Source organism: Andrena cerasifolii, chromosome 10 (assembly GCF_050908995.1).
Source record: "Andrena cerasifolii isolate SP2316 chromosome 10, iyAndCera1_principal, whole genome shotgun sequence".
In the NCBI taxonomy this organism is placed as follows: domain Eukaryota; kingdom Metazoa; phylum Arthropoda; class Insecta; order Hymenoptera; family Andrenidae; genus Andrena; species Andrena cerasifolii.
Window position 1 is genome coordinate 7,592,463 of NC_135127.1, and position 14,662 is coordinate 7,607,124.

A 14,662-nucleotide genomic window follows, 5' to 3' on the forward strand; every position below is an offset into this window, starting at 1 on the left:
TTTATTAAGCTACTCTTATGTTACATATAAAACAATTGAAACGAATTGTTTTAATTTGGGTTAAATGTTTTTTTTTTATTTATGGAACGTCAAAAAGAGTCCGTGGCGCAGGTGATTTTCCCACTCAGGCTTATCCAAAACAAAAAAATTTGAGAAGATTCTTAATCTGTATGATTGTCGCCATCGCTCGTAGCTCAATTAACAATTTTTGTTGCAAAATAACAAAATGGGGCCGCTTTGAAAAAAATGTGCGGGTGATCCCTTTCGAATTTTTCAGCCTGAGTGGGGGTCTCAAAATCTTTTTAATTTTTGTTGTAATATAAGAGTAGCTTAATAAATACCAAAAAGATTTATTGTATTTACTCAGAAAAGAATCTTTAAAAATAGCTTGATTTATTTTTCGACCGATCAAAGTAGAATGGCTCCTTAATTTAGATGAGTGAAAGTAGATATCCTCGATTGCCCGAGAACTTAGGAAATTCTACTCGCAATTCTACTACAAACATTACAGTGCATCGCAGTACGGGGAAGTAATTTTCCTGCCATTTTCGACAGTTCCCGAAGAACTTGTAATATCTCCAGCGCTCCACCCCCGACGATTTTGGAAAATGGTAATATTTAAAGTCAGTCTCTTGACATTTGTTACAAGTACCACTGTTTCATCGTAATACAATAGAACTGTATATACGGCTCTTCCATCTGATAGCGTGTAAAGGCTGAAAAATTCATTGTTCATGTCACGCGATCTTCGAGTGAAGAGCATACCGTTAATTGCCGAGTCAACTTATTGTTCTCGAGTGTGGTATTATATATGTACGTACGAAGTAGACAGAACAAATTGGGGCTGAAGGGTTCAGTCAATCGACAGGAGGGGTTCCGACAACTAAAGATGCGCCTCAACGAACAGAATGAAGCACTGCTTAACGTGCTTAAAACGTTCTTACTTTATTTTTCAATGCAAACATTTGTAGTACTGCGTGTCCGTACACACGGCAAATAAATTGGAATAGATAAGATCCCACGCGATGGATATTGAAATTGAGGACCTTGGAGCAAGAGGGGTGCAGCTCTATTTTTACCAACTTCAAGTAAATTAGAAAAAAAACTGTTTGTACAATTATTGACTTAACATTAAAAAGAGAAGACTAATTGAAATACATATATTTTCACGGAATAAATAGTAGTTATTGAGTGGCTAAGGTCTCATTTCTATTTTTGGCAAATTCTTCAAATCCGGAGCTGCCCAAAGCAAAAATGGGTGTTTTTTTACGTATACAAATTAAGTTTTCAGTACGTATACAACTTACTTAAATCTACAAACGGGATTGTTAAATTTTCATTAGAGGCTCAGATAACTAAATTTGAAAAAGCGACCTTCACTATTCTTTCCGCTATTCCAAACAATTGTGTTTCTTTTTTAAAACGACGGACACGTCACCTGGAAAACTAAGAACTCCATCTAGCTTCTAAAAAAAACTCAAGTCGTTTGGACCAATTTTAAAATAGTTATACTAGTTTAAAAAATGTGCGAATATTTTCGTGAGTCACTGTTTGTAGATATATCACTTTGGGGACTGAAACTTTCGCGCTTATTGTTTATTTTAGTTTGTTGCTAAGCGATCATTCTTGCCAGCTGTCAACGGAAGGGTGTAAACCAGCGTTCCATGCCAGTGTCGACGTTGCAAGAACTTGAGTCCAGGGATTGCAACCCGCCCGGAGCAGGTTACTAGTAACATAAGACAGTCTGGTTCAGACAGCCACTTAACGTACTCTGGTCATCCGGCCGAAAACATGAGCAATCTTTATGAATTTTTTACTCAATGAATAACAAATATAACCGTGCAAAACTTTTTACATAATATTCATCTACTTGCGCCCTGCTGAATTTTTCGGCCAGATGACCAGAGTACCCCCTTCAGTGACTGTCTGGACTAGACTGTCTTATGCTACTAGTAACCGGCTGCGAGCGGGTTACAATCCCTGCTTGAGAACTCATGCGTAGACTGATGATCCCGACGTGTGCACGATGGCTCCAATGGTAGAAAAGGTGGCCCCGGGTAGAAAACACCGCGTGCTCAATTTCGAATGCGACTCCTTCCCATTTTAAGTGCTTCAAGTGTTTTTTGCGCCGCTTGTTAAAGGCAGAATGAATGTCGAAACCCTCTGCACGTGCTGCACAGCTTGTTGCAGAAGTGTGAGCGTACTCTGCTAGCAGCTTGTTTCACACCTACTTGCCAGGGTCGCATTAGAAACATATACAGGGTGCGCCGTATATATTACTGCAAGCCATTAGTGGAGAGCATTTGTTTTTTGTCGAAAATTCAAAAATAGGTGGCAAGCTATTGCTAGTTTTAATTTTAAATTATGGTGAGTTGTGTGGTACAACACTCGAAATTAATATCGCTCTTAACGAAGTCCCCCAAAAATAAGTTTCCAAATGTATAATAATTAACACTTGAATAAATGGGCCATCCAAAAAAATTTATATATACAACTACAAGCATAAGATCTGCAGGAATAAACTAGGGAACCATTTGTTTAGAACTTCTCCTCATAAATAATGTTTAGCTTATCAACTTTAAATTCCCTCTTTTCTTTTGCACATCCCGATCCCTATCTCTTCATTGACACCTTTGTTGGAAACTCTGGTGTCAATAAATTATCTAACAAGGAAATGTACCCAAACCGAAAATTCTGCTTTTAATGAAACAAGAAGTAATAATTTTTCTATAAAAGTTTAATCTGAGGAGGTATAATCAGCTCTTAAAGTAGCTGCGTTTCTTCGTTTTTTAATATACCTTTATAACAATGCCGGGAGAAAAATAATCTTATGTACATTAAAAAGTCGAAAAAATGCGATTATTTAAGGGCTGGTTTCACCTGATCAAAGTAAATTTCTGCAGAAAAAAGGATTGAAATTAAAATCAGAATTTTGGGTTGGGAACGTTTCCTTGTAAGTGTAACTGAAGTACAAGAACAATGAGTGCATACTCTACGAGAATGGAATCGATATATCGACGTAGAACACCCCGTAGAAGAACGATTCAGAGAGACTTCACGTTCCTATATAGATCTTAATTATCGAGAGCGAGTTTATTAAAAGCAGCTTAATTAAATTGACGTCTCCTGATAGTCGTTGCATTATCAACTCGTCCCGCCTCAGTTTCAGTAATCATCCAGATCAATTAAAGTCTGTTCATTGGAAACTGTCTCCATTGTCTTCTTTACAACAGTATCACGTTTCACTTTAAATACTTATACATATATCATCTACATATTATTTTCCACATCTCACATATTGTAATTATCGACGGGCATTTAAAGTCTGCTATTAAAACGCTCTCATCTTCATAAGCGTTGAAAATTACACTGATTTTTCGACAAAACTATTTTCAAAATCCATCTCCTTCGTGGACACACATCTGTAAAGTTCCGCGGTGGTCACACTGGGTCCAATGGTTCCGGACGATTTTTAAACAGTTACCATACGAACTGTATCAGTCCAATCGAGTCCCAAAAATTATAATACACACTTTGAACATTATAGAATATGGAATAGTCGCGTTTTAGTAAGAAATGAAATGACAACATGTACTGAAAAAGATCGGAAAACCCAGGAACTTAGTGATATCAAGCTCCAAAGTTAAAAAGCGGGTCTATTGGACCCAGTGTGACCATGAAGGGATATACACCCTTCGAAGCACCTCATATACATCCCCAGTCTCTTTCCAAAATAAAAAAAAACACTTCTACCATCAAAATTCTAAGTGCACCCTTTTGTGACTCATATAAATGGCAATCGATAACCGCAGACTGGAATCGATGTGCGGAAATTGGTCTTTGGAAAATGGTCTATGAAAATGCTGTCCTAGGTCTTAAATAGATAAAAATTTTCTGAAAAATCAGCAGGGGGTTGGATTCGTTTTTAAAAAATTCGCATTTAAAAAAGAATTTGTTCTATTCCTAATAGCCCTCGAGATATTCTAGAAAATACGTTTTCGACCCCCATCTTAAGGGGCTGTTTGCACCCTTTCAACATCTACGGTTACCGGTACAAAAAATCGAGTTAATTGGACCTTTATATTCATAGTATATACGTGTCTACCAACGCCTCTACCAGTCGAAATCTGCCACCACCTCGCTGCTTATTTTTCTAAGGGTTCGCGCTGGCTCGAGTAATTACGTCTACATATGTATGACAGGTCTGAGAACGAAACCCTTCTAACATTGAAGCCCTCGCCACCTGACGCAGCCGCGCTTAAGTGGAAGAGTTACGTGCCGATGAATAACAATACCAGCCGCTGTGATTAGAAGGCGTACTCGCGCACAAAACCTGCGAAACTTCGCCCTATACCGAAACCGGTAGCCGAGCTGACCGAACGAAAATTTATAGAGCCCAGGAAAACAGTTATCGTCCCCTTTCGCTTTTTGGGTCCCGGATTAACCGTGAAAATAATCATCCCCTTCCCTATACCAGCAGGGGAAGGAAGGGGTGTTGAATGAAGCGTTATCGAAAATTGTAGGCATGTAAAATATAACGATGTTTGTATACACGATCCAGTAATGAGAGGTAGTATTTTTTTTACGATTTGTAGGGTTATTTTAGTATCGATTTTTAAACCTCTGCTTTTTTTTATTTGTTAGCTACTAGGGCTTCTTCAATCGAGATACTTTCGTGACTCACAAATGGTATTTTGGATATATTCACTGGGTAGAAACAGCGTTGCGTTGGTTTGAAAAAAATACAGAATGTGTGAATAGGTCCGAAATGGCTCAGAAAAGTGTCTCGTGCGAAGGGACCTTGTTTATGCAGCAACAAGGAACAGTATGGAATCATGTCCTTATAGTGAAAACATGGAGCATTGCTGCATGAGAAGCTACGTGTTACTGAAGAATAACGAGATATTTACACGATTTTTAAAGTGAGATTGATGGTGACTGAGCAACTCTTTCTGAAGTTGTCATGGGGCCTTTCGAAACTCTAGTTCAGAGTAACTACATATGAAGATTTGTATTTCTCTCTTATGAAGAATTCTGAATATAACCATAGGCGGAGAGTATGAATCACATTTATAACTGAAGAACTACCATCTACCTTAAAACACCTGTGATTGTTGGTTGATCTAGTTCTTACTAGATTGCTAGCTTACCACTAGCACTGCGATAATAATTTGCTACCGTAAAACAAATATTCATATTCACAGACGTATTGTCGCAAATGTACAGTTTCATTTCTTGCTGAGATTTTCTCGTTGAAATTTTGTCGCTCAGTGCAGCCAGTAGTTTCACACAATATCCATGGTAGTGTTAGTTAAAGCACGTGTAATTTATACCGCTTTGTAACTCTACCTCTAATGTCGGCGGGTGCGAAAATCAATGGTCGCTGGAGTGTTTTCCCGTTAGCATGCTCGCCGTGTGCAACGAAGTATAAATCTGAACTCTGGTTCTCAATTTAAGGGGTTATAGCTAGTCAGGCGGTCGAAAAGAGGCGAATGTTTGTGAATTTTTTTTGAAAAAGCGGAAGCATATATTTGTACAAAACTTTTTGCACTTATAAGAGCAACATTTAAAGAACATTTGGTAATTTTTTCGTAGAAAAATATTTACGTTTATAATAAAGTAACAACCCACATCCAAGAAGCCTTTTTAAAAATTTGCTTTCGCGGTGAGCACTGCCATTCGGACACCAGATTATGTAAAACCCAAAAACCAAAAAAATTTTGTTAGTATATTAACGTATCCTCTGATTAGCGGAGGGAATTTCTGAAATATTAATTTAAAACAAAATGGCAACTATTTAAAGTTGAAGTCCTGATTTTTCGTGCAAAAATCACACAAAAAAAATCAGGCCTCAGAGAAAGACTCAAGAACCTTAGAACTAATGAACTTAGTTACTACAGTTGTATACCCCAGAGTTTCAACACCCTTATATCCTTATCCTGACTTTCCCTTGGGATGCATGTTTCCGTAAGATTAATAAAATATTTAAGAAAGGGGAAGAGTAACAGGCTGTGGAAATCTACTGCAGTATGTCTGACCTGACGAGGTTATTTCCACTTAAATTAAACTTGGATTCTTCACGCATTGACAGTACGTACTCGCATAATAACAATTCGCGTGGGTGCACCCTCTGTTCTATACCACTACCTCATTTGCAAATGCGAGCGAAATTTTAATTAAATGAAACGAGACTCCTGATTCCCTGGCGCGTGAAAAGATTCGCTGGTACAATACCCGTGCGCGATTTGACTTTCAAATTCTTATTAAAGGATAGCTTTTGCATTTAAAGCCAAAGTAAATGCATGCCACGAAATTCACTAGATTCTGGGGATTCAAATAGCAGAGGCTGCGATGAAATCTGTGCTACGAGCGAGGACAAAGTGATTCCTCGCGTAAAAACAAGCCGAAATATTAGAATACAATTGTTACGCGCAGAGCTTCGTTTCCGAGAGAAATGATTTGGCCATTTTCTCGAGTAAGCCTGCACTTATTTCGGCTTGGCCCGTTGCTAACGGGGGGGGGGATTTCGTAAGCTACTGATATAACGTTCTTAAGTAAACAGGACGTCAAAGTAACCATCCTTCCTTCTTATTTAACAGGATGAAGGATGGAAACTAGAACGTACAAATTACTACCAAGAGGGATGGCTCGCCACTGGTAACGCGCGTGGCCTCGTGGGAGTGACATTCACTACGTCCCACTGTCGAACCAGGGCCACGGAACTTCCACTGAGGGCGAATTACAACCTTCGTGGACATCGCAGCGAGGTAAGACGTTTCCCTTTGCTTCTACACACTTAACAGAATCTTTTAACGTTCAAACATTCAAGCTCGACGCGAACTTCGATTTATCTCTCTGCTCTGGCAATTAATGCACACTGAATTTAACATTTCGACAAAATACATTGAAAACTGGTATCTTATTTTGAGAAAATTTGACACATGGATGGTGTACTAGGAAACCCGAAGCATATTCCTTTTTAAGGGTGCGAAACCTAAGTTTGTAAATTTCTCACAAACTGATGGATATAGAAAAATATATGGAATACGAAAAGTGCTTGATATTTCATCAGCAATAGCATGGTCTAAACGAAACTTTGACTCGTACAACAATATCAGAAAATAAGAAAAATATATAGGAAATATATTTTCTAGAATTTTAGCTATGTGTCAAATTTCATAAAAATTGTAGATTGCTAATTGGATCGTTTTCGTTGTGAATATAATCCCAGGACTTTCAAGAAGCATGCCAATTTTGGGATAACATTTATGCATACCACGTAGTTGACGAGTTAGGTAGACGGAACAAATGGGAACGCACCATGTGGAGGCATTGGGCTTTAGGGGTTAATTCACCCTTTTCCCTTTTTCCCAATCGTAGCAGCGGTTAATAGTGTCGGCTGGTTTGTTCCCGACATTTTTAGTAGCCTTCTCGAGGGGATAGCAGCCTGTGAATATTGACAAAAAGTCTGCTACCCAGGGCCACGAGTTTTTAGGACCATGAATCACATTTACCAAGGTACAGGCGCACTCGATTCTCTGGGACAATTCGCGCAATCTCGATCGATCCTTGTAGTTGAAAGTTTTTGCCTGGATTCTCGTGGACGTACTCGTTACGACGGGAGATCGTAGGGTTTGGGGGCAGGAAGGCACATGCAGTTTTGAACGAACAGCGCCATACTATGCGGCCATCGAAACTTTTCGTGGATGCAAATTTGACCTCCGCACCGCGGTGCCTCTGAGATCGAAGTGCTCGAGGTATGCCTGCCTGTGTACAACCGCGCGCGACAACAGAAGGAAAATTGGCAGAACGTCAGGCCGAAAATAATGAAACGGTATAATCGTTGAACAATGCTGAAACTCTGTATGAATGGATAAGTCGCGCGTCAGATCTTCTATTATTTTGACCGGCGCACGTGAGTCTCGCTCTGAATTACGTTGTATACGGCGCTGATCCTCTGACAAAGGAACTGTGTGCAGGTGTACGAGTGAATTAAACTGTGACTTAATATACCTGCTCTGAAGCGTGCTTCACATATCCGATTATTTCGCGACGACCACGCGCGAAACGAAGGCAGAAAAAAACGAAATGTACAGTGTCGCCAAAAAGTATGAACAGAGATGAAAAGAATCTTAAGTAAGTTTTCTGTGTGATAAGATATTAAAATTCAAGGACATGATTGCTGAAAGTATCACCTTCGAGTTGGAAGACAAGTTGGTTTTAATGAAAATTGACAGTTTTTTCAACTGTCAGGATTTAATGATTTAACTGTTAAATTTTGTTAGAAAGTTACAGAAAAATATGAATTGTGAATGTACTTATTTATCGTATCATGTTTTCTGCATTTCAAAACGTGGATGAGTTTTATTGATTCAAGACAGGCATTAGCACTTACAAGTTAAAAAGTTTTTATTACTGTACCCACTTCGTGTAGATCTAAACGTAAAGTGATAATGACAGCAGACAGTTCGAAATGGAGAATGTAAATACAGTTGATTTATTCTGCTACACTAATGTGTCAAATTATTAGGGGTATTTGCTTTTCTCAAAGTTCGTGTTTCACAAGTATGACTTGTTAATACAGTTATTTTTATATACGTCGTAACATTCGTATTTTATTTTTACTTATCCAACATGTACTGCTCGACACTATTTTTCATCGTTCGGGCAAGCGAAAAGTGAAAAGAAAATCAAGCCATGTTACCTTGATGGTATTGTGGTAAATTATTAGTTATTAATTAGAAGAAGGTGGCGTATTGTTTCAAATGTAAGAATCAGTAAACAAGTGACCATTCAAAGCGACAAACTTTATCGTCAAAAAATGTGACGCAATAAATTCGTAGCTAAATATAAATTTCGTGTATTCAAAATGTTATCTCTGTCTTATTTACTTCTTACACGATTTTTCAGGAGATTGTATATCCCTTTTCTTGGGCATATATTTTTCAATTCATGTATACATAAATATATATTCGGAAAAAATAGTGTCGAGCAGTATATAGGGACAATTTCATCATTGAATTCTAAAACACCCTGAAGAAGAAAGAGTCAGAGATATTTCACGTTCGTATATACGTAGACCTTAATTATCGAGAACTGAGTTAATTAAATGTAACTTAATTGCATTGAAGTCATCTAAAGTTTGCTCATTTGGGTAACCGTCTTCATTATCTTTTTTACAATAGTATCATGTTTTACTTTAGATACATACGTGTATATCATTTACCCATTATTTTCAATATTTTACACATTGTAATTATAGACAGTCATTTAAAATCTGCTATTAAAACGCTCTCATCTTCATAACCCTTGAAAATTACACGAATCTTCCCTGAAAATTATTTTCAAAATCCATCTGCATATACACCCTCCGAATCGCCCCATACATACCCCCCGTGTCTTTTTAAAATACGTATACGCTTCTACGATCCGAATTCTAAACTCAATGCCCTTTTGTGCCACGCATAAATGATAATCGATAACCGCGGATCCCAATTGACCGCTTCAAAGCATTCAAATATATCGCACAGTGTGATAATAAATTCGCAATGTTGGGGTAGGGGTCAGGTGGAAGGGAGGGGACGTATCGCAGTTTCACAGCCACCATGGGGCCTAATTTTACGGCTCACTCCCGAGCCCTCGATACTCCGAGTCATCGATGTAGCACGCTGACAGGTACGGTCGCGATACGAGTACCCGGCAATTTTCAATCGGCGACCCATTTTGCGGCAGCGCGGAGCGAAGCCTACGAGAAGTTATCGAACACGCGCAGGGAACATTGTGCCAGCGTACATACCCTCTATCTGGCAGAAGCCAGTCCATGACAGCCTATTACATGACGCGGGCGCGTTAAATCGAGAAAGAAATTGGATGGATGCGAGCCACCGATAACGCTCCCGGGGATAATATTTTGGCGGCGTCTGGGAAATTTTTGGCTTCTTATCCGTGAATCGGGGCGAACGCGAATGACGTCTGGAGTGTGTACGGTGCTCATTGATTTCCGATTTTCAACGAACGCGAGGAATCTGGGAAAACGACCTGCCACTTTGCGCGAATATGAGGCACTCCGCGAGCCTCGACGCGGCATTGCTTTTCGCTGGGGAGCGGAATTGGTTTAGGCGAGGTAAAACATGTTTTCGGGAAGGAAGAAACTTTGTTTCTGTGCGAGATTATATCGTTGGCTTGTTGGTAACGCTAACCAAGTTCATTATGGAACTGTTAAAATCCTTAAGGATTAATGCAAGTAATTATTTTTCATGTTTTTGACAACAATGGATTAATAAAAATCCATATGGGGAAAGAGTTATGTATTTTGCAATAGCTTTGAATGAATTATTACTTGGTTTATTGTAATAGATTGAACTTTAAATTTGCATTTCCCGAAAATTAAGAAACATGGACTTGGTCAGTTTTAATACCAAGCGTTTTAATTAGGAATTCTGTTTTTTCTGTTGAAAAATCAAACACTATCGTGACACAAACACAAGCTTGAAAACATTGACATTTGTTTGTAACTTTATATGGTAACGTATTAGACTAAATTAAAATAATAATTTCTTTAATGACTTGACAATAATTACTTTCAGGTCATACCATGCTTATTATTTCATTCACATCCGACTGTTAAAAGTACACTTCTTTCTATCAAACTGATTAACTATTCAGTTACATATTTTCAATACCATTTCTATAAAAAAAAACAGCTTCAACTATATGCAAGAGTTTATGTGTATTAGTTCGTTAAAAGATATAATTAAAAATATTTAAAAATAGTGTTGCATATAAAGGATTTCAGTAACTCTAATAATAACTATTTATCGATATAATTTATATAAAATGGATTCATCATACACACGTATCTTCTGCACGAAATTTCACAGCACGGCCTTTTATATATGTACATAGAAAGACTATACATCATCTAACTGCACAGATAGCCGCGAAGCGCGTCTGACCATATACGTTCCTCTTCCCCTTGTTCCCTTACGTTTCCCTTCTTCCTCACATTCTAGCCACATAAATACACATCAATCATACTTTCCCCATACATTGCTCTATCATTCAAAACATTTCCATGATTTTCCAAACCACCTCGAGTAAAATCCAAAATAATATAGAAAGAATTTCATCGCTCCCCAGGAAGCAATACAAATGCTTCGATATACCTTTACTCGAACTCTTTTACTTAGTATTTCCAGCAAGTTTCACCCACGCCTGAGTGAAATAAGCTTCCAAATAGTTCGCGCGAACTTCGTCGAAGAATTCGAATAAGTTGTCGCAGACTTTGCCGCGGAAATTAAGGTTTCCGTGTATAAGTCGCGTGCTTCGGGGTGACACAGATTTCTGAAAAAGCAAAGAACTCGATACAGGGGCTACATCCGTCGGGTCTATTTCACACACTTTCGTGCAAGTTTTCGTCGAGGGTAAACCGAGTGCAAACAGTGTCGGTTCCTTTGTCGAGGGGCCTCAATCGATATTAAGCCGTGGGCTGTTTTAACGAACCGCTGGCTGGCTCGGTGTCGTGCAACTTCGCGAAATATCTCGTAAGATTGGTGGCTCTCAGAGCAAATATGCAAATGTTACCGTCGCTCGCGATATTAATACCACCACTTTTCACCCATCATCGACCCTTCCCTCCTTTACACGTTATTGCTCCGCGCCTCATCGCCTCACTCTCTCCTTTCGCCGTCTTCCAGCGAGCGAAAAAGCCTTCCTCCATCGATATTCCCCGTCGACTTTCGACGGCCCCGATATTCGTCTGCAACGCGGGCATTAACGTGCGCGCACCACGCAGCTCGCTTTCATTTCCCCCGCCGTCTTTCACAGGGACACGCCTTTCTCGTTTAAAACTTCGACACCCCGGCTCTACAGATCCGAGGAAAAAGACCCGTAACTGTCTCGCAGATTTACTCCTCGGGGGAGCCAGACAATTGGAGCTTTCGGTCTGGCGAAGCTTCCGGTGGCTAAGCGCTGTTATTGCATTGAAATATTCCGTTGTGTTTGAGGGCGCTCGGTATGGTTATTAAACTTGCTGGCGGCTATTTGGGAAAAAGGGTTCCGCCGCTCGCGCGTGATTATTCCGCGGATGAAAATGGTTAGCCTCTGCTGTATTTTGGTGCAGCCTGGACAAATATAAAATGGTCTAACGTAATTGGATACTTGGGAATGTGGGTTGCGAATAAGGGCTGTGTAATTATACAGAGTCAGGTGTAATTTGTAGCGTAACCCAAAGCAGGATGAATTTAACGACCTGTAATGAGATGACCTTGTCGGGTGACTTTGATTGCGAAAGTTTGTATCCGCGACACTTCTAAATAGTGTGAACTTCTGTTTTACTTACTTATAGAGCGACAGATCTGTCAGTAATTATAGCGCAGGAGAGTTACCTACGTGTTACGCGAGTGACTGCTACTGTGAATTCTGATCTGAATATTGATTCCGGCTCAGGAGCGTTCCAGCTGATAGAAACAGAAATTTTGTGCTCCCGTGTCACGTTGTTAAAGGTGATTTAATTTATTCCGATGACAGATACAACACCGCGCATGAAAAATATGTTCCTCCCATTTTAAACACTTTAAAGCGACTTGGAGAGCTTGAAAAATATGGGTTTGAGAGAAATAATTTGCCAATCATATTTTCCTGGAAAAAAAACGAATATTTTTAGAGTATTTATTTTTGTTCACTCCCACGTGAACAAATAGCACGCTCGAGAGACATGTATATAGCAATCTTTTTGAAACTACTTGAAATATATTTTTCTCCAGGTGTTGCACATGCGAGAAGGGTGGTTTATAACTTGAAGCTTTATTAGTCTTTTGGTTTTATGTAGACTGACTAAGCCTCTCTCTTTGGTGCTTAGTCGAATTTATGAATAGAAATAGTTTTCGTCTACCGTTCAGGATTAAAAATAAAGTGCTCCTGGCCCTGTGCTTTAAGTGTACTTATTAAGTGCACTTGCTTCACAATTCCATGGCAGTGAGTTAGAACATGATTCGACATCAGTACAAGTATTGTAGAATTTGATAATATGCCATAATAATTCCTGCTATACTTACAAGGTTCTCAGAAACCACCCTAAAAATTTTCTGTCGTTACAAGACTACTATTAATAACATCTGAAAAGCATTTTCCTTGACAATTATGGATAAATTTTGTCCACATTAAAATATAACTGGTGGACTTCGAGAAAGCTTGATGACATAATCCCTCGGCATGTGATCTGAATATGAATTGTCTTGACGGTGGTCAATGAGAATTGTAAATTTCACGCGAGCCAAGTTGGCACAAGGGTTACCAATTCCACAGTCAAGCTGAAGGATTCTTAGGAAACGACGTCACTGGTATTTACACGAATTTTCTACGAACAACGGCGAAGACTAGAACGTGTCTTTTGTGTTCACTTCGGTTCACATTTCAGAGTTTAAGGGTAGCCGGCGTGGTATCGATCTGGCACGCAGTGCTGTTTTAAGACAGTGGCTCTCAACCCCATCCCCAAAGGTATTCCAAATTCAAACACTTTTGATTCAAGTGCCCCTTTTTCCTCTGCAGGCACCGGGTGTCTGAGCGTATATCAGCTAACGTAATTTTTCTTTTGCACCGTGTAATCCGTTTAATGCTTGTAAATGAGATCCCAATGCGCTGCTTCCCTCAGGTTTATTTACAATCGAATAATTTTCATTTACATACACATGCAGAATTTATGAAGATTCTTAAGGTTGGTTGTTATATTTCTTTTTTAATTTTTCCCCTTTTTTGCGGGCTTCAAACAAGAATAAAAATCATTTCGAGTCAGGCAGTCTGAAATAGAGTTGTTTAATTCGAATTCTGCTGATCGTGCGTTGTGTAGCTTTGTTTAATTAATTTTTGTATCTACTGTTTGATAGAAATGGTTTCAAACTGTTTCAATCTGCTATATAATTAGATAAGCTGCTTTTATTTACGTCAAAAATACTTTTTGCATATAACTTTGAATGAAAGTTGAATGTAATTTGTATCAAAAAATTGAGAGAACAAAATTTGCATACTTGAATGCATTCGAGTAATTGTAGTCATCTTCAATTATTCTTTTCAATTACTCCATTATTAATTGGTGAGGGTCCTCGAAGCAATTTAAAGAACACACGTTAAAATATCCTCGGTTCTCTGAAGAGCAAACACCTGTTAGTATGGAGCATGCAGTTACGTTTTATCTATTGTACGCACAAAGGATCGTCAGAATATTCTTACAAACAAGTGCCATTATTGTAATTATAATATTCAAACAAATGGAGTATTCCATTCCTATGTTCTGGGAACAATTCAACGCTCAGAAACACAACACTTTTTCCTTTCCCGTATTGCTCGACAAAATTCCATTTTAATTATTATAACACTGCAAACTTTGATTATGGCCAACACTTATACAGCGCTTCTCTTACCAAGTGTTGAATCAATCAGACTCACAATTTGCATTTCTCACTAACAACATTTGCACAGAATTACCATTCATCTATTTTTATTCGTACGTTCCTCGCTTCCAGAGCAAAGTTTATAAATATATGACATTTCAATGTGCTATTTTATGGACACGACGAGGGGAATATAATTATCACAGAAATCCTTCACGATTCCCTCGAAATAACAAAATATTAATTGAAGGTACGTAATACATTCTGCATGTACA

The 14,662-nt window shown here is 38.7% G+C and overlaps 1 protein-coding gene across 4 annotated transcripts in view; it reads left to right on the forward strand.

Moving 5' to 3' along the window:
- Nucleotides 1-14,662, forward strand: part of Tusp (WD40 superfamily protein Tusp) — a 56,432-nt gene that overhangs the window by 14,239 nt on the left and 27,531 nt on the right. For all 4 annotated transcript variants that reach the window (XR_013086492.1, XR_013086493.1, XM_076821031.1 and 1 more), the window contains exon 2: nt 6,600-6,767. Coding sequence is in view for 2 of the 4 variants with exons in the window: in XM_076821031.1 (XP_076677146.1) it covers nt 6,600-6,767 (168 nt within the window). In the remaining 2 variants the exon portion in view is untranslated. The remainder of the gene's footprint in view (nt 1-6,599; nt 6,768-14,662) is intronic.